This window comes from Prionailurus bengalensis, chromosome A1 (assembly GCF_016509475.1).
Source record: "Prionailurus bengalensis isolate Pbe53 chromosome A1, Fcat_Pben_1.1_paternal_pri, whole genome shotgun sequence".
Lineage (NCBI taxonomy): Eukaryota > Metazoa > Chordata > Mammalia > Carnivora > Felidae > Prionailurus > Prionailurus bengalensis.
Genome location: NC_057343.1, coordinates 157,615,353 through 157,640,258, shown reverse-complemented (window position 1 = coordinate 157,640,258; position 24,906 = coordinate 157,615,353). Strand labels below are relative to the sequence as shown.

At 37.1% G+C, this 24,906-nt stretch overlaps 1 protein-coding gene and 1 long non-coding RNA gene across 6 annotated transcripts in view; one reads left to right on the top strand and one right to left on the bottom strand.

Annotated features, from left to right (window-relative positions):
- Window positions 1-24,906, top strand: part of MCTP1 (multiple C2 and transmembrane domain containing 1) — a 531,752-nt gene that overhangs the window by 335,183 nt on the left and 171,663 nt on the right. For all 5 annotated transcript variants that reach the window (XM_043593772.1, XM_043593790.1, XM_043593780.1 and 2 more), the window contains 3 exons: window positions 694-824; window positions 16,604-16,790; window positions 21,522-21,615. In XM_043593772.1, the coding sequence (XP_043449707.1) occupies window positions 694-824; window positions 16,604-16,790; window positions 21,522-21,615 (412 nt within the window). The remainder of the gene's footprint in view (window positions 1-693; window positions 825-16,603; window positions 16,791-21,521; window positions 21,616-24,906) is intronic.
- Window positions 10,565-11,758, bottom strand: LOC122491285. Its single transcript, XR_006299321.1, has 3 exons — window positions 11,569-11,758; window positions 10,978-11,036; window positions 10,565-10,691 (listed from the first exon to the last, which is right to left on the bottom strand). It is a non-coding gene; the product is annotated as an uncharacterized LOC122491285 (long non-coding RNA).

The following is a 24,906-nucleotide window of genomic DNA, read 5'->3' as shown; positions in this document are numbered from 1 at the left end:
AAGAGACCTGAAGCTCTAATCAAAGACCTGAGTTAGGGTCTAGATACTAAAACGTAATGATTTGGGGTTGGTCAGTAAAACTCCAGGTCTCAGTTTCTCCAGATATAAAATCAGATGAAACATCAATGCTATGATTCCAACATAAATGTTTGCCCGACCACCCCAGAGTTACTTGCTGTTTCCTCCTGCTCCCATAGAACTTCACTGTCTGTTGTTTCATTACTATTTATTTTTATTTTTATTTTTACAGATTTAGCTCAGAATTCCCTTGTGTGTAGGGAGTAAGGGAAAAAGAACTCTGGGAATCCACATAGTCCTTTTTTAGGAGATGACAGGCTGAGAGTTATGTCTTTGTGCATTAACTGGTTATGTAAAATAAATGCTAGTATCTGAGTGAGCCATTTCACGTATAGACTATTTGCCTTTTCTGTATAATTCATATCTCTCATCTCTTATTCAAGATGATGAAGGTATGCCCTTTGGTTTTCAGGACATATCCTTTAGGGTTCTTTCAGATTATATGCAGTAAGGTTGCTAAAGAGCTAATGATTCATTTCCATCACTTCTGGAAGCTTTTGTTCAAATCTCACATATACTTTTGTAGATAGTACCTTGATTTTGATATAATGTCTCAAAGTTAAATATTTTTAAAAGACATATTTATAAGACAGTAATTACTTTTTGGTTTTCCAGATTATGCCAAAAACTTTGAATCCTCAGTGGAGGGAACAATTTGATTTTCATCTCTATGAAGAAAGAGGTGGAATCATTGATATCACTGCCTGGGACAAAGACGCTGGGAAAAGGGATGATTTTATTGGCAGGTTTGTACGACTTGGTATTTTTGGTTCATCCTAGAGAGGGTGAATTTTTTTAAAAGGATAATCGCTTTCTGTCTAGTTATTGTAATTGATCTTTTACCATTTTGAAGGAAGGGATCTGACCAAGGTAAAGCAATGCTTGGGTAAAGTGAAAAATAGATTTGAAGACTGACCAGTAGGTGGCAGTTTTGACCAGTCCATGGACAGGCTATCTGAATTTGATATCCAGAAATTTTCTCCAGATGTCAGAATATTGTGTGTAAAAGTTATGGGAATTGAGAACGAGGAATCTCATTTGATCAAGATACTTAAAGAAACAAAGAGCTCATTCATAGTCTGTAAAGTGATCTAAGATAATATTACTTTTCATAAAGCATATTGTGAGACCATAAAATGCATTGTTTCCTACAACCCCCCTTCAAGGTAGAGAATCTTTATAATCTCCAAGGAGTTCATAAATCTGTAGAGTTCTCAAGTTTTAGTGATGGAAACATGTAAGAGAGACAGATCCATGTTAATCTAATAATGCAGTGAAGGAAGGAGTATTCTGAGGCCTAATGACATCTCTCCACAAAGACAAGGTTATTTTGAATGACTACTTGAATTATATGAACTGTTTCCTTTCTTAAAATCTGTTTTTATTTTTTGATGTGTAGGTGCCTTTGTAGCAAAGCATATTGAAACCTGCCTATATTAAAATAAAGTACAGTGTACAGGAGAATTTGTTGGTTTAGGAAATTCTTTCTTCATTGCAGGTCACATGAATTCCAAGTCTCTAAACACACAGCCTGAAGAAATGCATACATACTAATAATAATTAAGGAAATTTTATGCTAGAAAAGTAAGAACAGGAATCTGACCCAACATATTTATCTCTTTGTTTTTGTTTTTTTTGTGTGTGTGACTCTGATATATATTTTTTAAACAATGGTTTTCTTTATAGGATTATAAAGTGAGAGGTTAAATAGCTTCATTTATACTTTAATATTTTACTTGTAAAATGAAATGGAAAAAACTACCATAACCTAATACTGTTTCAATCCTTTTTAAAGGACAGGTCTTCACTGCATATCTTTTCCCTTTAGTAAAACACTATTTTCGGAGTTTTCTTTAAGTTTGACCTTGTTCTCTTTGGGATATACCACTAGCTTAAGTAGCAGTGTATATCTGTTGATACACTGAATACCTCTTATTATGATTATATATCTATGTTTCTATCTCCCTCAACATGCTACGAGCTCTTTCAAGTAGGTGCTGTCTAGCTGTTCCTTGAATAATTAATTCATTTTCATAATTTATGGCAACATTAGCTATATTTGGTTACCATAAGATAAATCAGTATGACTGTCATGTGTAACTTGCTACCTCAATCTCTTTACTTTATAATTATACTTATATTGGTAAGATAATGAAATCATGGCTACAACATACCGCCTTCCTGTACTTCTGGGTCCATATTACATGAAGTACATCTTATCCCTTTTTCTATTTTTTTCCTGTGATAACAGATACCCTTTTATATATTTTATTCTTTCTTTGAAAATAATTTCCAAATTTGGAAAATATGATGATTTCTCAGCCCATCTGGTACTGACCTTTACGTTTTCCTCACTTTGTAATATTATGAATTCTTCAAGGGCATGGCTAATTATATTGCGGAAATGGTTGGTAGAGAGGGGGAACTGTTCATCTCATTTCACCTTGTTTCTATAGGTTTGCCCATAATTTGGCAAATTTTGAGAGATCTGATTTGAAGATCTCAACTGGCTGATCTGAAGATCATAGGGATTGTTTTTGGTAACTGGGGGAGCTAAGGAAGTCTTAAGAAATTTGGGAAGAGAAGAAATTCATTTCTGGAGCTTTGTTGTTGGTGAGCATGTGGAGGTGCTAGGAGACTGGCATGCCTGAGTGGGCATGGAAGCTCTGTGTCCTTTCCCCCTACCTTGTCTGGGTATCTTTTCCATCTGGCTGTTCCTGAATTATCTCTTTTTATAATAAACTAGTAATCTAGTTGGGTGTATATCCACCCTTTTTATTTTTGCTAGATCTTGGAGGTGTTACCACCTGTGTATAGTTTCTAGCTTGGGCTTTGCCTAGATTGTTAGACAAGATTTTTATCTTTGTTTTTAATTTGAGACAGCATGTGTGAGCAGGCAAGAGGGGCAGAGGGAGAGAGGGAGAGAGACAGAGACAGAGACAGAGAGACAGAGAGAGAGAGAGAGAGAGAGAGAGAGAGAGAGAGTGAGAGAGAGAGAGAGAGAGAGAGAGAGAGAGAGAGAGAGAGAGAGAGAGAATCTTAAGCAGGCTCCACACTCAGCACAGAGCCCTATGCAAGGCTTGATCTCACAACCCTGGGATTATGTCCTGAGCCAAAATCAAGTCAGACACTAAATCGACTGAGCCTTCCAGGCGCCTCTAGACAGGTTCTTTATATTATGGTTATTACACAGGAGGACCCAGCAAACAGAATCAAGGAGCCCTAGGCCCTATCACCCACACTGCCTTGATGGGCACAACTTTGTGCTCTTCTTCCTAGTACTTTGGTGGGATTAAAACTGGCTGGGGTGGTAAGTCCAAATGCTACCATTAAAGAATCATAGGGTTTTTTTTAAATTCTTATTCATTTTGAATAAATTACTTTTACCTCAAGTTACATTTTTTTTTTCTAAATATAATAAAAACTTACCCATCAGCCTCACTTTTAAAAAAAATCCATTTTGGGGCACCTGGGTGGCAAATTCAGTTAAGCATCCAGGTCAAATCCTTGATTTTGACTCAGGTCATGATCCCGTGGTCCAGAGATCAGGCTTCCTGTCAGGCTCCATGATGGTCATGGATCCTGCTTAAGATTCTCTTTCTCCCTCTCCGCCTGCCCCTCCCCAGCTTGTGCACACAAGAGTGCGCCCATGTTCTTGCTCTCTTTCTCAAAAAAAAACAAACAAAAAAAAAAACAAAAAAAAACACCATTTTTGGTCATATGCCAAACATAACAGCCTATAAAAGCAATTTAAGCCAAAAAAGTTTTAGAGTCCACAAGAGCACAGGTGTAGGCAAGATGACTCTTTAGGACGCTTTTGAGTATCAGTTAAAACCCCTTTACACAATAAAGGGGGTATTGTCAAATTTTGAGGTAATCACATATGTTCAGTAAAAACTTGTTGTATGCTCGGCCAACTTAACCAAGGTGCCTGTTGCAGAAAAAGGAAATGACTATGGTAAATCATTATTTCAAATCTATTCAATGTCCAGATAGCACCAGCAACTCAAGGTCTCTACTTTATGTTTATTAAATTATACTTTAAACACATCCTGCCCTTGAAAAGCAAGGTATTATTATACCTAAGTGGTAGGCAGAATAAAGTCGCTGTGTTTATGTGAAGGTTGTGTAGTTACATTGGAAATAATGCAGATTGTAATAAAATTCCTCAGTTCCTAGGGTAGGTTAGATGAGAATTCCTTCCATTAAATGAGAGTTCTAGGAGTAAAGTAATAGGAGTAAAATCCATCATGGTCTTCTGTCTTGTTTTGCAAGCTATCATCACAACATTTTATGCCCTGTTAACATTTATTTATTTATTTATAAATATTTTTGCATGTAACTAATATAAATTTAAGGTATGCAATAGCTGATTTGTGGCATTTATATATTATAATATGATTGTCATGGTAGCTAGAGTTAGCACCTCTATCACATCAAATTATTTCTTTTTTGTGATGAGAACAGTTAGGTATGTCTGTATTAACTTACAAATTAGAGACTATTCTGGGAGCTGGCTGGTAGTTGGTGAGTAGATTTAAAGTTGGCCATGAAGGATAATACTGTTATTTCCATGACTGTTATTTTTTTTTAAGGATACTACCTAAATTCAATCCTACATTTGAGAACAGTTGTATGGATCGGATTATCTACCTAGACTAGTTTATTGTGTTATAGTTTTGTTATTGTCCACTTTATTTTCCAGTTTTGGTCACATATAAGATTTTTGAAAATGTGTTTTGTTGGGACGCCTGGGTGGCTCAGTCGGTTAAGCGTCCGACTTCAGCTCAGGTCACGATCTCGCGGTCTGTGAGTTTGAGCCCCGCATCCGGCTCTGGGCTGATGGCTCAGAGCCTGGGGCCTGCATCCGATTCTGTGTCTCCCTCCCTCTCTGCCCCTCCCCCGTTCATGCTCTGTCTCAGGAATAAATAAGCGTTAAAAAAAAAATTAAAAAAAAAGAAAATGTGTTTTGTAAATAATGTATGCTCAATAACAGGTTTTTGGGTTTGTTGGTTTTTTTTTTTTTTTTTTTTTTTTTTTTTTCATTACAAAGACAAGGCTGGCTATGAGTGAAAGGGCCACTTGCAAATTTGGAGTGTTGATACAGTGGAAGCTATTTAACACTGAACATTGCCCTTTCCAGTTCTCTCTTGAACCCATGCAGTCAGGCTTATGCTGCTAATAGTCCATACAAACTGCTCTTGTCAAGGTCCCCTGTGACCACTGAGTTGTTAAATCCAATGGCCGATTTTCAACCTTCATCTTAATTTCATCCAGAAGTAGTACTGGACTTGGCTGATTGCTTCATTACCTTAAAACACCTTTTTCACTTGGCTTTTAAAACACCAGACTCTTTGTTTTTCTTTTACCTCATCACTTGTTCCTTCTTGGTCTCATTCACAGAATTTTCCTCATCTCCCTGCTGTTTTAGTTCTAGAGAGCCTCAAAGCCCACTCCTTGGGCATCTTCTCTGTCTACACCTGCTCCCCTACTGATTCCATCTACTCTTGTACTTTCCATACTGTCTGAGATCAATAATGACAACGAGCTCCACTCCATAACTCTTCTCTGAGCTCCAGATTCCACATCACCTCCCTGCTAGATATCTCCCTAGAATGCCTAATAGAATTCTTCAGTTTAGCAGGTCCAAGGCCAAACTTCTGATACCCAATATCCCCAAATCTTCCCTGCCTTTCAAATTCTCCCGTGTATTGCTAATGCCAAAACCATAGAGTCCTATTTGCTTCTTTTCTTTCTCTCACTCTTATGAAACCCGTCAGCAACCTACCAATGATTCCTTTGAAATGTATTCAGAATTCACTCCTGTCGTTATCTTGATCATAATAATTCTGGTTGAAGCTACCATCAACTCTCATGTAGACAATAGCCATAGCCTCGTGTTCTTTCTTCCACAGAAAACAAATAAAATAATTTGACTCCTCTGCTCAAAACCCTTCAACGTTTTCCCATCCTAATCTGGGCAAAACCTGGCTAAGTCCTTATAGTGGCCTATAATGCTTCTCATGATCCAGCCCCATCACCACTCTACCCTGAACTTCTGCTGTTCCGCCCCTCTCTCCCTCTACTCTTTTCCAGCCTCTTTGCTCTTCCTCAAGCACACCAGACACCCTCCCACCTGAGGACCTTCCCCTACATCTGTGACACTCTTTCTTCAGATATCCACCTGGATTGCTTCTTTATCTTCTTCAGGTCTCTGTACAAATGTCACATCAGGGAGGCATCCATACCAACCCTATTTAAATCCCCCCTTTCCCCTATCCTGCTTTGTTTTTCTCCATAGAAGTAACGACCATTTGACCTACTATACATTTCAGTTATGTGTTTTATCATTTATTTCCCACCACTAGAATATAAGCTTCGTGAAGGCAGAGAATATAAGCTTCATGAAGGCAAAGAGTTTTGAGTGTTTTGTTTTTTGTTCACTGTCACATTCCCAATGCCTAGAAAAGTATATGGCGTATAATAGGTGTTTAAAAATTATTTGCCAGATTTTAATTTAAAGATCTGAAGTTTGATTTAATACTGAAAATTATGGCTCTTCCTTCTCTCAGTACAGTTGACCTTTAAACAACATGGGCTTGAACTACGGATGTCCACGTATACAGAGATTTTTTTCGATAAATATTGTAGAGCACTGTAAATGCATTTTCTCTTCCTTATGATTTTCTTAATGACATTTTCCTTTCTCTCACTTTCTTTTTTGTGAGAATATAACATATAATACCTATAACATATAAAATATATGTGAATCATCTATTTATGTTATCAGTACAGCTTCCTGTCAACAGTAGGCTATAGTAGTTAAATTTGGGGGAAGTCGGAAGTTATACGCAGAAGTTCTACTGTGCCAGGGGGCTGGTGTCCCTAACCCCCATATTGTTCAAGGGTTAACCGTAAATTCATAATTTAACAATAGGCATCAATGCAGAGGCAATTAGAACAGTATGACTTAGTGACAGGTATAAAATTTCAGTGTAATTGAAGAAAGCTATGTATATATAATCCAAAAGGGGAGAATTAATGAGTTAAAGGTGAAAGTGCCTGAGTAATACTTATACTTAAAAAATACTGAATTGTTGCATTTTTTTAAAAAGTAGTCTACACTTTTACCCAATACTTATAACTTTTTCATCATTATTATATCCAAAGAGTTAATGCCCCCTGGTAGGTAAATTTTACAGAAAAATGAAATTACCATGAGTAGAAAGAAACAATAGTAACAGTGCTCTACAATGAATAGGGCACAATTACATTAGCTCACTTTTAGGGGATAATAAGAGTCGTTCATATTATGCCATTTTTGTAGATGAAAAAGTGAGGCAGAAGATAGATTTAGAGGTTGCTCAGCTAGTATGCATCTGGGTGATTGACCTGAGATTCAAATCCAGAACTCCTGGCTCTAAAGACCACATTCCTTTCACTTTGGTCTTGAACCCAGTATGTTCTGAAGCCATGAAGTGCTCAATAAAATGCCAGGTAGTCCATAAACCAACTCAGGTGGTCTACACAATAGTGCAAGTTTGAACAACACATTTTACCTGTCGCTGAACTACAAATATCAAGTAAAGGTGAAATAATGTTAATCTGCATGTAATTATTTAACTTTCTGATCACCTGCATTTTGGCAGGCAAGACGGACTGCCACCTTTACGATAATCAGCTAATAAATCCTCATGATTGTTACACTTTTATGCAGAGCAGTAATCTGAACAAATTGGCTGCTGACAGCTGCGGTAAATTGCCAAGAATGAGTGCTGTCAGAGAACAAGTTGTTTTTATGAACGTGCAGAATAAGTAAATCCTGTGTCAAGCAATTTTATTCAGTTGGAGTTATTTGCAACCCAATATAGCAAGATTTATGGCATTATTTATTAGTGTGCAAAATGCTTGTTTATCTTGAAAGTGGCATTGATTTGGGGTACATATATTTTCAGTTGGGGAATTGCTACTGACTTTATTTGTTCCATTGTTATTGGGGCTGAGGAGTTGGTCCTGCCCATGAGAACAAAGTGCTACAGATGTAAGCTTCGCTAGAGAGATCTATTTCAACAAAATTTTTATTAATGGTGTTTGATAAGAAAAACTTATTCCAAATGGGCAAGTTCTGGATGAAGAACAAATGCTTCCAGAATCTACAACCATAGAAATAAATCTGTGACTCTTGTGTGTAATGCCAAAGGAAACAGAACGTGGGATGTGTAGGTGCACACATATGTGTGTTCCGGTATAGCATGGCAAATGGGGAATACAGCCTCTGACTTTGGATATTAACAAAATTAATGTTCTCTGAAGGTTGAAGGTCAGTGCATTTGACACTCTATAGGCTCTGATTTGCATAGGTTCTTATTTATGATACCAATTCTCCAATAATTCTTTTACTTCCTACATAGAACGAAAACAATCCTCCTGCATTATTAATTTGAAAGCACAAAGACAGCTAGTCAGAAAATTCTAAACTGAAGAGAGTTTTTTCATGAAATCATTATATTTCACTATTTTTCTCACTGAGGATTGAGTGAAATATTTCATTAGTGAGATCGATCATATTTAAGGAAAGAATGGAATGTGTCATTGATTCTTGTCTTGGTTTTCCATAAAATCAACCTAAGATTTCAATCTATTTTCCTGCATGGGTTACTATTCTTTTCTTCTGAAGACTTCTTCCAAAAGTTCATACTCATTGCAGTGTTTCTTATACAGTGGGCAGAGTTTCCAAAGACAGCTTTCAGGCACCACCGTGTGTATATTAAATAGTTTACCTTCATGTCAAGCAATGGAGATTGTCACAAGTTGCTCTAATACAGCACTCTCCCCGAACAGAGTTAAACAGTGACAACTTCTAACAACAGAAAAGCAAGAGCAGCCTGAGCATTTTGTAATGTCAGAGATGGTGTAAAAACTGCATAGTTGTGAAACTTGAAAACACGTTAGTGGTTATGGATCGAAGTCTTGAAAATGCAAAAATTCTAAGGAATTGTGTATTATATTGATCCATAGTATAAAATTTTGTAATATATCATGTGTTATTAGTCTTACTAATGTAAAAGGGTTCTCATATATTACAAAATCTCAAAAAGCTTCATAATGTTATTGTTACATTTGGTCACAATTATGTAAAATATGTGTTGTTGTTGTTGTTTAAATTACCACCCCCCACCCCCACCAAAGAAATTCCATAGAGGCTTGTCTTCCTATTCTGAAGACTTTGTTTTCAAATGTCTTGCTAATCATGATGGCTTTATAATATCATTAGCTAATACTTCAAGGCACAGCACTCACTGAACAAGTTTATTGTCAACGTAGATGTAAATTTCTATTGCAAACATTGTCTTGATAATTTGGGGTTGTTTGGGCTGAATTCTTGCTAGATCTGATTAGACCATCATTGGTTTGTGAATCAGAATGTGGCTGACATAGAGCTCAGCTAAGAGCAGAAGTGGTGTCTCTGCAGATTCTTGTTTATCATTCTGCTCACTGGTGCTTGTTCAATTAGCATTATCTTCAATCCACAGTTTCTTTACTGGGATCTTTTAAAGCCAATTGTCCATTTTGTGAGGATTAGTTCAGTTAAAACTAGATTATATAATCTGTAAATCCATTTAACAAGGCATATATGAACTGCAATTCGGCGAAAGCAAGTCAGCAAGTAAGGGGGCCACTGTCTACCCCTCTATGTTATGTAGTTCCTACTCTTTCCTAAAATACTTACAGGCCATAAGTGACATACCTGATGCATGGGACACCTGTGTTAATGCATATATTAAACATTTATAAAGCTTGATTCTTGCCCTGTTTTTAAATTTAAAAAAAAATCTCAATAGTCCTAACATTTACTCCTGCACCCCAGTGTTCTCACACGTATGTACATGTATACGTGCAGGGTGCTAAGCTCAAGAGTATTTCATCTGGGAGGAATATCACTGGTCACTAGTTCAGGCATGGCAGATAGAAGGACAGAGGAGAAAAAAGATGGTAAGAGCACTGAAATTTTACTCTGTACTCTTAAGGGAGAATGTCACCAAATAAATGTGACATATTTCTTTCATGTGACTAAATGCATACAGTTTTTTAAAAGCACAAAGAACTTTAAGCTTTCATATGGAAGTCAGGAAACTTTCAAGTTCTTGCCATCATTAAATTTCTCTGAGCCTCAATTTCCCCATTTGTGGAATGAGAGAAAGTAGCTTTGAAATCTTCAGTTTCGAGTCTGTTTTGATTCTTCTATTGATTGATGGATTGATGAGCTGGGTTCAGAGTATATAGTAAGTTTTTAAATTTTCCAAAATCAAACCAAGGCATAACAATAATAAAACCACATATTATATTTAGATACTACTTTCAACTTTTCCAAGTACTTGCTCATCTGTTACTCCTGTGTTCTTACAACTCTATGCAAAGAGGAGACATTTAAAAATATTGATTTCCATTTTATAAGTGAACAAAGCTGATGTACAAAAACTTTAAGTGACTTGCATAATAGCACAATGCTAATGAATAAGCTTTATTAAAACTTTGGTGTTCTGAACCCCTGGTCGCAGAGTCTGAAGCCATTTGAACTTTGTTCAAGGCAACACGCTGAGTCTGTGGTAGTTCTGGGAAAAAGGAGATGAGAAATTAGTGGGCTTAGAATGACTGAGTTCCTAAAATCTAATAGAGAATACATAACAGAGGCCTGACACACTTAAATAGTTCATGAATAAATGGGTTAATGAGTGAGAGAAACAAGTATTGAAAAGAAACCAAACCCCTTTCTAGGGGGATAATAGAGGGTGGTAGAATGGGCACATTACACACTAGCCCTGGTCTGCTACTGTCACCGTGGGTAAATTTTGGACCTCTCTTCACTTCCATATTGTCCATAAGTACTTCAATACTTACAAAGCACCAACTATATTCTGGGTGCTGTGCTAGACGCCTGCCATTGAAGTCTCAGGATACTGGCAGAGAAAGACAACTGCAGGTTATTTCATTGAGAATTATTAAACTTGGCAAGCAAAGATAGATATATCAGCTCAGGCAGAGGGTTGCTTTATCCAAACACAAAGAAAGAGCTACGCCCTAGCATGGATGGTGGGAGAATCATCAGCTGTCTGCAATGACTTGAGTCATAAGTATGAGTCAGCCAACGACAGCTGATGGTAAGTCATGGAGTGCACCATTGCCTTGTTAAGGATATTTCAGAAGTGGTGGGAACCTAGGGGAGGGGTGTAGTTAGGTTTGTGTTTTAGACATCTGTTACTGAGGGGATTGAATTGTGTCAATGGTTTTCACATTAGCCAAACTCCCTAAAAAAGAGAGTTTGAGGCAATGATCAAGTTCTGATGCTTTATTGGGAGATAGAACCCCGGGCACTGAGAGTGAGAGACAAAAAACATAAGGCAGGGAAGAGTAGCAATGCAAGGCAGTATATTGGTGGGATGGCCACTGTTTCCTGAGTTTCAGATACAGAGCTGGTTGCTATGCACCCACCTGGCCACATGTGGACAGGTAATCTGGAGAATCATCCTTTGAAGCAGTCTGTGAGAGGGAGAGTGTTGTGGGGAGTTATCTTCCCAGCTCCTATTCCATTAATCTAAGTTCACCCCACCAGAAGGCTATTGTTGCATCTTGTTTCTCTGGCTCTTGATCAGGTAACCAGATCCCACAACCCACCGTATGGCTTGTCATCCAAGTGAGGAAGTGATCTTAGAAGTCAGAAACTTGGGACATGTGGCCATTAGGCCTAGATGCACAATGGCAGCCAAGGGGAGTGCCCAGCTTATTTTGGCAAGTGAAAGTTGAGTCAGTCCTAGATGGAAGCTCCATGAGGACTCAAGCGCAGTTAATCGGTCATGATGGTGGGCTGAAAAGCAGACCCTCAGCCAAAGTCACAGTTGAGGCAAAGCAGGCAGCGGATGACCCAGACCCAGGAAGCCTTGGTTTCAGGAGAATCTAAGGGAATGAAAAGATGTATCCAATAAGTTTTCAGCTTACATGTGGAAACAGATGTATGTAAGAGAAGCCGTTCTTTGAACTAGAGAGGAGAGTCCACACCCTAGTTTTTCACCCTTCTCCCCTCCACAGCAACTTTTGAGGTACCCCCTTGGAAGACAGTCTGAAAATAGATTATCTGCCCTCTAGCATCAACATAAAGGCTTTTCTGGAAGATGCATATAATACATTTGAAGAATAGTATTTTGTTGACTAAAAGATGAATTTGTTCTCTTAGGTTTTTGGTTTGTGGAATTGCAAAGAAAGGATGCAAACAAGTGTAAACATGGATAGAGTTGTAACACATTGTGAAATTGGGGGTTTTCAGGAATTTGAAGTTTATCTAGCTCAATTACCTCATATTGCAGATGAGGAAACTGGAATTCAAGAGAATAAGTTTTCTTGGGAAAGGTCACACAAGTAATTAGTGACAGATGGAGGGCTGAAATGAAGGGAATCTGACTCCCTATCCTGGGCTCTTTTCCCTGAGTACATATCTGCGCATGTACTTTGGGACTTCATGAATTTGCTTCATTCTTTAAATTTTCATTTTCACTTTGATAACAATGTCAAACCATTAATTTATGCCAATTCTGACCATCCAGATGACCACCAAGGACTTCTATATCCAAACCGTAGTGAATCCTTGCATCCTTTAGGAAATAACAGTACAGGGGAGCTAAATACAGGTGAATCTGCCTGTATATTGGGCTGCTATCCCAGATTACCACAGACTGTTAAAAACAACAGAAATTTACTTCTCACAGTTCTAGAAGCTGGTAAGTCCAAAATGGAGACACCAGCAGATTCTGTGTCTGGTTTCCTGGTTCAGAGACTGCTGTGTTTTCTCTGTGTCCTTACATGGCAGAAGGAGTGAAGGATCTCTCTGGGGCCTCTGTTATGAAGGCACTAATCTCATTCATGAAGAGGCACTAATCTCATTCACCACCTTCATGACCTAATCACCTCACAAAGGCCCCACCTCATAATACCATCACATCGGCCAATAGGTTTCAACATAGGCATTTTGGAGACAAACACTCAAACCATGACACTGGTCTGTAGCAATAAGCACTGAATTTGGAACAGACTGTTGTGGGAGTTCTGTCTTTGTACATATTTATTCAACAGCAATAAAGGGGTAGCAAAGACTTTTTTCCACAAAATTCCAGCAATAATTTGATTTAATACTCACTTAATGCAGATTTCAGTGGTGCCATGATGCTAACTTCATTCTCAAGTTAACAAGACAAGTTGGCTCAGTTATCAGGCAACATTTCATTTAAAATACCATCTGAGGATTACTCCTGAGCAGAGTTTTTAGATGAAGAGTAGAGCTGAATAACCCCAACTAGCAAAGAACCCTGGAGTCATTAATACTCTTCAATACATTTATATAAATAAGCATTTTCTACGTTAGAATTATTAAAGTCAAAATTCTGAAACATTAAATATAGGATAGAATCTGAGACCATTTCTACAAGAATACCCAATACTGAAACTTTAGTTGCAGCAGAAAAGCATAATGTTCCCTGTAAATTTACAATGTTAACTTAAGTTTTATTAGTTTCATAGTTTTAAAAATTCAATTTGTATATTTTCTGAGTTTATCTTCTTATAAAAGCAATAATTTACAGTCTTCTGTAGTTTATATATATTTTAAAAGTATAAAAACATAATTCCATGCTTCAAAACTGAAAAAGAATTCTGTTAAAAACAAGTCCAGATATTACCCAGTTTAATAACCAATGCAAATAGGCACACTTCCTCCTGGGATACATGGTTACTTAGTGAAGGCTAGTTCAGGAAAAAGCCTAGATCTTGGATTCCATTGTGTCAGATTCAGGTCCTAGCTCTGCTGATAACTAACTGTATAGCTCCATTAAGTCATGTATCTTCTCTGGCCTTCAGTTTTCTCTTTGCTAAATTAAGGAGATTGTAAGGATCACAAAAACCTATGTCTGTTGGAATCAGATACAGAGTTAAGTGAAATAGACCAGTTGTAAATAATAGACAGCATTAGGGATAGTAATTAAGTCAGAGGACATTTGCTCTGTCTTAAAATGTTTTTAATTCAAAACTTTTTTAGCACTACAAACAAAAACAGTATATCCATGGGCCAGATTTTATCTGAAAGTTGCCAATTTGCAATTCTTGGACCAGAGCATCTTTAGAGAACCTTCCCCAAGTGTAGAGCATAAAATGCAATGACTCTAACATAAATGAGGAGTAGGCCAGCATCCATATGACCAGTGTAAAATGGTAATAGCCAAAGAAGGAAATCTTCCAGAAAGCTGTGATGTATTTCAAGAGTGATACAGTGTCACACAAAAGAGTAAGGCGAGGATGAGACTGGGAAATGCATGATCCAAATGAGCAAAAGATCTTTATTCTTCCCAACTTTATCCAACCAAAAGTACTGTGTGAATTGTAATCCCTGTTCAACTCTCTGGTATCATACTCCCAATCTAATCCAAAGACTCGTTTACATTCAACAAACTCCAGGTAGGCACTATGCCAATTGCTGGAAAGATCTGTAGAAAATCATATTGATGTTCTTCCTTTTTATTAGAAAATGCATTTGATTGGTTGTCTTTCACCATTCCATTTTTCTCCTCAATTTGTTCCAGGTGTCATTGACAAGAACTTAATTCCAGTTAAAATTATAATATTAGACAAGGAATTTGGTATGTGTTTTCCAGTCTTCAGAGTTTAAGGAGAGAGCATGAAAGTATTTTGAAATGCATGTTATATTCGCAGAAACAATGAGGTTATTTGATATATGTTCTCACTTTAGGAAGATGTTTTCCAGACTTGGTACAGACTCTGATTTCCTGCTCTCAACAGTTAGCATTTACACACACGGACTTTCTGTCACTGACCAGGTCGTTTCCTTTTCTTTTGTTTCTGTACTCCCCTTCCTCTCAGATGTTTCTAGTCCCAGCTACCTCTCTTGTCATTTTTGATTGGCACAAATAAAAGGAAAATGTCAGACTTTGGTTCAGTTTCTAAATTTATGCATACTAAAGAGATGTTTGAAACCACCTATAAGTGTTAAGACCCTATTTCTAGAAAATTTAATTTAAAAGCAAAACAATAGACAATAAATCAAGTAAAGAATAAGAAGGAGCAGGGTGCCTGGGTGGCTCAGTTGGTTCAGTGTCTGACTCTTGATTTCCACTCAGGTCATGATCCCTGGGTCTTGGAATCGAGCCCCTCAGCAGGCTCTGTGCTGAGGGTGGAGCCTGCTTAAGATTCTCTCTCTCTCCATCTGCCCCTGTACCCAGCTAATTCTATCTCTCAAAGAAAAGAAAGAAAGAAAGAAAATAAAAACAGAAGAAGGAGCAAACATTTAATCTGTCCCTGATGGCTGACTCCCCTGTTTATGATGTTACCACATTTATTCTTATAATAGGCTATTCCCTGTTATAAATTCCTTCTGTTCATATCTGCCCCCTCTTTCTCAGTTGATTGGCTTTGTGAGCACCTCAGTATCTTTCTCTTCCAAATCAGTTGACATTTTTATGAAAATAGTGTTTAGCTCTGAGTAAGTAGGTTCTCATGCATGGGCTGCCATGGGGGTGCCTGGGTGGCTCAGTCAGTTAAGTGTCCAACTCTTGGTTTCTGCTCAGGTACTGATCTCACCATTTGTGGGTTCGAGCCCCATGTTGGGCTCCACGCTGGCAGTGCAGGGCCTGCTTGGGATTCTCTCTCTCCCCTTCTCCCTGCCCCTCCCTTGCTCTCTGAATGAATAAATAAATAAACAAACAAATCAAGCATGGGCTGCCATGTTATGAAACCTGTATTAGAACAACTCTGTTACATAACCCTTGAGCTATAATATTTTTGGATAATTTGTTTTTATTTAGATTTATGCATGGTGTTCTATGAATAAACTGGCATGGTTTTAAAAATGAAAAACTTATGGCCTCATCATAGTACATATTTTATTCATTGCTTAATAACATTTATGAATGAAGGAAGAATATCCATTGTTTTAAAACCTGCACAAGAATTCAGATTCTTGGTGGTTTGCTTCTTCTAAGACAGCTCGTATTAATCTTTCCGTAGGCAAAGCTCCACTAAACTAGTCTGTCTAGGGACTGAAAGTCCTACCGATTTATGAATATGGTCACAATGGGTAGTGATAGAATCATATAAGTATGGTTTTTTTTTTTTTTGTATCTTACAGGAAATAAGAAATTAGACACTAAAAATAATCAGGGTCTGAATTTTGTGAAGAAAGTGTGTTGACATGAAAGACGTATTCCTCCAGTGGCCCAAATAGTATTTCTGTTGATTTGTTTTTCACATAGCTCTGAGCAGCCTGCCCTTTCACTGTTTGATGTGACAAGAAAGAAAGAAAGAAAGAAAGAAAGAAAGAAAGAAAGAAAGAAAGAAAGAAAAGGAAAGAAAGAGAAAGAAAGGAAAGGAAAGGAAAGGAAAGGAAAGGAAAGGAAAGGAAAGGAAAGGAAAGGAAAGGAAAGGAAAGGGGAAAAAAAGCCACTTGCTAATTCAAAACATTTGTTCCTAGGTGCCAGGTCGACCTGTCGGCTCTCAGTAGGGAACAGACCCACAAGTTGGAGCTGCAGCTGGAAGAGGGTGAGGGACACCTGGTGCTGCTGGTCACCCTGACAGCTTCGGCCACAGTCAGTATCTCTGACCTCTCCGTCAACTCCCTGGAGGACCAGAAAGAACGAGAGGAAATATTAAGGAGATATGTACGTATGTAACCCTCCTCCTTCAGGATTATGTGTGACTAGTTGAGGTTGTAAATAATTCACTTGGAGTGACAGAAGTACATCTGCAAAGCTGTCTGACAGATGAATCAGCACAAACAGAAAGCTGGGCAAGTGCAAATGCCACACTTATTACCCTGATGTCTAGACACCCCGTCTACTCTCGAGTCTCTTCCAAAGCAAGTTCTAGATCCTGAGCATCTCCTCAGTGATTTTGTCATGCAGCACAATTATCACGCAAGGAAACTTCTCATAAAGGAAAGTTAGGTGTACACAACATTACTTTAAAATTAATTCATTGACTCTTTGTAATTGCCATTAAAAATTCTTGGTCTTTCCAAGTTTGAAATGGAATTAATGGAATCTACATTAATTAGTAGCTTGGTAACAAGAAGATATTCCAGAAATTTTTATGTCAACTGCTTAGAAAAGCCTTACTTCGTTCCTTTATTTTATTTTCAATGAATGTGAAATGTAATTAAAAGGAAGCCTCCCTACCTTTTGACCAAATGTAGACAGTTATTGGGTGGGATAGCAAGTCACTATAGTAAGTACCCTTCTCAAATTTTACCAAACCAAAATATTCGTATCCAAATCTACCTATTTCCCAGCATCCTCACATTGTGCATTTTCCACCATGTAGTTTTCTCGAATCAACAGAGAGGGGAGCTCTTACTCCACCATTCTCTCTCATTGGAGACTCGAAAAAGTGAATGCCTGGGTACCCGTGAAGCCGGGGGGGGAAAAAGGCTTTTCCACTTAAAATTACAAAGCTTGTATTGTACAATGCTGCCAGGTGTTTAGAAGGCTCCTCTAGACACTCAGCCATGAAACCAAGCTCTGACTAACAAAGAACCGCTTAATTTTTTTTTTTTTTAGATTCTAAAATATTCCTATTTGCTGACTGACATCCTTCCAATAACTGAATTTAATAAAGATGTACCTTATCAGGCTGTGCAGATAACATGAAGTGCTGGTACTAATGCTCTACAATATTCTTCAAACAGATTAGCAGGATGTGCGCTTCAGCAAATTTATTCTGGCTATCTCCACTGAATCAGCTGTCTGCTAATGCTTGTACAACTCATCCACCAATGGTGTTATCATAAACAGTTTAATAGAGGTGACTCAGCCAGGCTACAGAGTATATATTTTTAAACCACCTAAGAGCCCAACGTATTGTTGGGCATCTTCTAATATGTAATTGCAATTATGAAAATTATTTCACATTTTGGTACCCACAAAAACATATTCTCCTGTTACCAGAAGTGAGCCTCATGAATTGAAACAATTTTAAAGGAATTAATTGGTATATTAATATAAAGATTCTAGGTATTATGATACTGTACTTTATGGATGAATATTTGATACTATCCCGTATATTAAAATGATACTGCGGGCTTGGAAATTAGAAATAATCCAACTATCATTGATCCTTTTTTTTTTCTTTTTGTTGGATGGGCTTCCTTAAATCAGCCATTTCCATTCAGAATTTGAATATTTGTTTCCACACTTTCTTTCAAATGTTAGTTATTTTTTCAATAAAATACAAAACATTATATGGATGCCCCCAGCTAATTCTCAGGTTATATGCTGCTCAATGTATTAAAAAGTGAACCATATTTAAATGCATCTTTTTTTTTTAGCCCTGAATTTCAAGCATAGGCCTGTATTTCCCTCTAGAGACGTAGCTGCTAAGACGCTACTGTAGGTGGTAAAGCACATGTGTTATAATTGCTCATAGCCATACAAGGACAGAGACCTGTAGTTTTTGGTTTCATCATGTTTCCTTTTTATCGCACAGGTTATGAGATGATGAAATGCTGTATCATGTCTGAAACATCACTTGTTCTGAAGAAACCTAAAAAAAGAGGTTATTTGGAGACTTATTTGTATGTTTCCCTGAGAGAACATGTGTATTTTTTAAGTTTTAGGTTAAACTTAAGAATTTGATTTGGCAGTGGCCGTAGTGAGGAAAGTAAACGAATTGCCCCTGAAAAGGCTCTCCATTTCTGTCCTTCAGCTGCTCATTGTAAAGCATTGAAGCCCCACAAATTAAACAGACATTACTGTGGGAACCATTATTTGATCACCTCATTCTGAAAAGATGGCTAATTCCATTTTTCTTTTCTTTTTTTTTTTTTTTTTTTTTTTTCTTTTAGGGGGAGGAAAGCAGGGAAGGTCAATAGGGGGCGGGTAGTAATGGGTAGTAGACCAAGAGCGATTGTATGACCTTTTCAGAACGGGTATGCTGAACCCTTGCTCCCCCTTGTCACAGTTTAAAAACCAGAGGAGCTAGTTTAGAGAAGAAGTTGTTAGCATTCCATTTTTATTATGACATTTCACAGTCATCTGATTTAATGTCCCTTGACCGGATTGTCCACCGTGAGACGATGGGCTTGAAATGTTATTTAGAGCATTGATAAAAGGTGAGCGGTTCTAAGATGACAGCGAGTCATAAGGCTGGTGGTGTGACATTAATTTTCTCCATAACAGAGATGGAATAAGACGTCACGGTGACAAGCTGTCAATCAGCTCTGGCCCCTCAGAGCATCTCTATGCCATAGGATGGGGTATTGCCTCTCCCGTAATAGAGCTGAACTGAGATGCTCTCCCTGACAGCTGCTGCAGCCATAGAGAAAATATATTATACAGCCTTTCATTAAAAAAATAAAGAGGACTCCTCTCCAGAGCATTTCAATCTTTTCCCATCTATTGAGGGCTGAAAGGATTCACAGCAAATCATAGATTCCTCTGCTATGGAAATTTCGGGCTTCAGAAGCCATCCAGGTTTTGAGGCCTTCTAAAATAACCATAAATAACAAGGCAGGAATATGTCCTGATGAAGCATTACTGAAAGGTGTATTTATAAACTGATATATTTAAGTTTTTTTTTTTTTTTTTTGAATTCTTATTATAATCGATATGTCACTGGCCTAAACAGTTGAAGTTGGCAATAAATTACTGAGTGTCAGCTGACTGGAGGAAATAAAACGTTCAGACAATAATTACTACCCCAAATGAGAAGCAGAACATCAGAGCTGAAGCGTCAGAAGCTATACGTCTGGGCAGTGAGGTTACTAGTATTGAACAGTTCTCAGCCTGAAGACTGAAGGTATTTGTTTTAGACACAGTGAAACTTGGTTGAAATTACTCTTGAAAATTAAAGGACAGGAACCTTTTGATAAAACTCTTCTCTGTCATTAGGATAGGAGATTTACCTGGGGTATAATAATCCATAAGCTCGTAAGCTCTGAGATAAGGGCATGCTTCTCAAACCTGGTGTTACCACATTAGGAAGACAACAAACTCTGAGTTGTAACACCACTGTGTAAAGTTGCCACTGTTAAACCCTTAACTTACACGTAATTTAAATGGAGAGACAAGTGTATTTTTACTGAACGCTGTCCTCTGGGTAGTTCAAATAGATTTTTGGTGATAAGCAACTGTTTAAAAACAATAAAAGACTAAGCGCTAATCTTGTGCTCACCACCCTTAAAAGTTAGGCTCCGAGATTACACATATATCTGCATTGCCTCCTCTCAATATACCAAGGTCATGGCTTCAGTAAACACTGATTAGTCATACAGGACTGATAAAGTTAATATTTCAGTAAGCTTCTGCTTGTCAGTATTCTCACATTCTTAATACAAGGATGGGAATGTTCTTTGGTAACAGTTTGATGACTTTGTTAGGTTATGCTCCCTGGTATTATAGCACTTTAAGGATTATGATACAGAAGGGCCTTTGATTTACTGAGAAGAAATGCTGGTCTTGTCATGAGAAAAATGCTAGGAAGTGCAAATAAACGCATTTCGATGTTCTGTGTCAATACTTACTCCTCAAGTATTGTGACCATTAATTAGGGTTCTGAATTACTGCACTGGTAGCCCTCTTCTAATGCCTTCAGGTATTATACTTCCCAAAACACTACCATTATTAATTTATGAAATTAAATACGTTTTATTCTTTGGATCTGATTCACCTGTTGAAATTTCTCTACTTCTAGTCATACTACAATGGCAAATAAAATTACAAACCTAAGAAAAATTATTCGTCACTTTTGATCTTATTTTCAGTGATCGATTTGACTTATTTTAGAAGATTATATATGATATTTTTCCTAACAGGCTTATAGAACTGTGTCAAACTTTTGAATTAAATATTACGAAATGGCACTTCATTAATTTAACCCTCATCTGGCGCATGCTGTTTCCAAAAATCACAAGAAGAAAATAACTTAAAAAAAATTGTTAACTTGCTTAATTCTAAAGGCTGCAGTGTGTTACATAAGCAACAATTTAAGACTCAGTATTAACAATCATTAGTCTCCAAACCATCATACCCATAGATGAAAGGTTTCTTGGAGTCCTTAAGTAAAGGAAATTGAAGGAAGGAACTATACATACACGCTTCTATATTTTATTGTTCATCATGTACTGATAATTATTTATGGGGAAGGCATGTGGTATTTTTTATTCTTTCAAAAAGTCTTGTAGAGCAATAATTACCTATGTAGATACATATGTGTGCCTATGCGTATGTACTCGTTAATTTTGGTGGACGATACTCTGTACTGAAGAAACACAAATATCCCTTTGAATCACTTAAGCAGCATCCTGAGATCAATCATAAAACTTAGTGTTTTCTCAGCACACTCTTTGAGACCCGCCAGGACCTCTCTTTCCTAATATCGATGTTGGGGTCTTTCAGAGCCCATTGCGAATATTTCACAACCTGAAAGATGTGGGATTTCTCCAGGTGAAAGTGATCAGAGCAGAAGGGTTAATGGTCGCCGACGTCACAGGTAAGAAATGAGGCAATTCTCCTAGTGCCTATATTTATTTGTATATGTACATATATATAAATATATATATATATCAAGCAGCATGCAGGGTTCACACCATTTAATGACTAAACTCATTTCACCTGACTGGATCTTCAAAGTAAATAATATAAATACAAAGTTTCAGGTTTGATCTTATAGGATTTGCCAACCACCCAGTTTTTAAAGTGTCCCTGCTTTTTGAAAGAAGTGTAATGTATTAAAAAATAAACAATACATGACTTTTGAATCATTGCCTTCTCCACAGTTTGCCAGACACTAGTGGGAATATTTCTTCCAGGTTTCATCATTTTAGCACCTTGGAGTAATGCTACATCTCCTTCTCTCGGGCAGAATCACTCTTTTTCTTGTTCAAATTCCTTAGCACATCCCAGAGATAATTCTGGATCTACACTAAGCGTCTACCTTGTTCCACTTTTTTTAACAAAGAAATGGGCCTGTAAAAACACTGAAACCAGTCTTATTTCTTAAAGCTTCCTGATTCAGATACTGCTGTTCCTGTGATATATTAATAATTGACTAATGATCATTATTTCCTCAATTTCCAGAATTAAATTGTTGTTTTAAAATTGCAATTATGTGATCATTCATTTACTCTTGAATTTCATAGGTTTTGGGGAATATTATTCCATTCCTCAAGTTGTCTGTCTCAAGACTTGTTATCCATCTTGAACAATTTTTGTGCAAATTTTGCTATTCCTGAAAGAAAGCATCCACTTAATAAGTTGTAGAAATGTGCTTACCACTGTGAATGTTCAGCAAGTTGATCCTAATAAGGTAGCAGACTTACCTGAAGGGGAGAAATGCTCTTTTCCTACCATCTAAGAGCTTGTAAATCCATTACATGATTGTTGGTACCCTTCTTTAATTCATCAAATCTAAACGGAACAGAATCAAAACCGAATTAAAAGATCACATGCCTTAAAACTAAAACAGCAGATGCCTGCTCCAAAATGGCAATATTTTTAAAATTTTAATATTTGCGTAGTGTCGAGTGACTATTTACTGTGTGATAAAAATTAAAATGTTGAGAGTTTACAGTTTCTTCAAACAGGTGATTACCCGCTCATTTGTAACCAAGAAGATAATAACAACTGTCAAATATTCTTTCAAGACAGGTGTACTTGAAAATACTGGGAGAGAGAGTAATTTGTAATCTTTTTGCAAGTATGCCCACTTGGTTCCTCCTACTAAACAATTAGTGAATGCTAAATTTATTCATTTTCTTTTTTATTTATGATGTGGTTATATTCAAATTAATCTGGACATAATGTATTTCATTTTCTTTTCTTTTTACATGTTGTATTTATTATTAGAACCAGCAGTCAACAGTGAATGATTGACTGCTCTTTTTTTGTTCACTTTGGACGTTAACTTAAAGACTGGAATAGGAACTCAGTATTGCTTTTACACTACAGAGGTTACAACTAACCTCTGATTCCCAGCAGCAGATAAATTCAGGAATTCGTGGCAGTGACATTCACCATCATGGGAGACACCTTCAATTTTCCTCAGGATTTTCTGTATGGCAGGGGAGCCCCCAGTGTTGAGCTGGAAACCTCTGAAGACAGGGAGAAATGCCTAAAATAATCAGTATCTCAGTGGGCACCTAAGTGCTAAGAATTATTACTGAACATTTATAGGGGGCACACTAATTTCTTATAAAAAATATTCCAGTCTCATTTACTTCAAAAGCTTAGACACCTGCCCATTACACAAGTTGAATGTAATTATTTAAGTTTGCTTCTCTTGGAGAGAAGCTGTCATTGCTTTTAAAACTCCATGAATATGCAAACTATGTTAACCCACTTGGCCTATATGCCACTATGGAAGTTAAAGTACATGTTCTTTCAAAGCTGTAAAAAATAGATATATTTCTTTCCTAATGGTTCTATGTAAATTAATGTGAATAACAATAGCCTTTTCCCTAGGGATTCAGTGAGACATAATTTTGATCTGGTAAAATGAACTTTAATTTGGGGAATACTAAATAACAGATTCTCCATTATTTTCCCTCCAGTTTTAGGATATAAATCTAATGATTCCTCATTCCACACTGACCTTATAATCTAATGTGCTCTGAATTGAGCAAGAGCGATGTTGAACTATTCAGGGGCAAGAGGATAATTCAGTCTTTGACCTTGCTCACTCTTGGACCTTTTGTGGTCTTTATGACATTTGTGATGGTGGCAGAAACTGAGGACCACATATTTAAGTGAGAAGGGTCGGAATATACTACCAACTTTAAAAATAATCTTTACTTCTGGAAAGGATAAATACTTATGGGTAAACTGATCCTCCCTGGTCTTTGCCATTAAATCTGGAGCACAAATAAGCTCTTTGCATACTTGCTTTTTTACTTGTTCAGAGAAGAATTTGAAAAATCTGCTGTACATCCTAGTGATAATCACAGTCAGGCTCTACAAGATATTCAGCAACGATTTGAAAAACAGACATTGAGTCAATGATGCTGTCTTCAGATCCTCAAATTAGCATCCATTTAGGAGTGTTGTGGATGGAGAGGGGAGATTTTAAATCACTGATCGCTCTCTGAGCTCCACAAAGAGTATTTTCTGACCTGGTATAAATGAGGCTATTATTATAAGATACTTAGTTGGCATCAGAACACTTTTTTCTGGCAAGTCTAGCAAGACAAACGTATATTTGACCAACTTGGCTCTACTTTTAAAATATGTTTAACGATCAGAATGTAAAGTCAAACTTCCATAGTTCAAGCCAAAAAAAATTTAAATTACAGTATTCCATCATTTAACATGGGCCCGGGGGGAAAAAGAGATTCCATAATCTTTTAAGTAGCCATCAATCTTACTGCAGTTACAAAGAATTTTTTCCTTTCAAAATGTAAAATTTTTCTTTTGTTACAACACATTCATTGAGTAACATTGTGATACTGTATTAACTCTGTGTGAATAAAGAGCAATTGAGACTCTCTTTGAATGAGTGAGTACAAAGCACAAATTACTTTTTAATGAAACCCTCAATTCTTTCCCTTTCCACAAAAAGCCTATAGCCTTGTTCAGCTGAACACTCCTACAGTAGGGTCACTTCAGTTAAGCCCCTAATAAACTGTTGATAGTTGAGGGTAGTTTTTTCTTCAGTCTCAATAGCCCAGTGTTGGACAGTGCACTTCAAATCATTAAGGTTAATACAGATTTTAAAAAGAGATTAACTCTGGTGGTTAAGGCCTCAATTTACAACTCCCACACATACACATGCATTGAGCAAGGCACA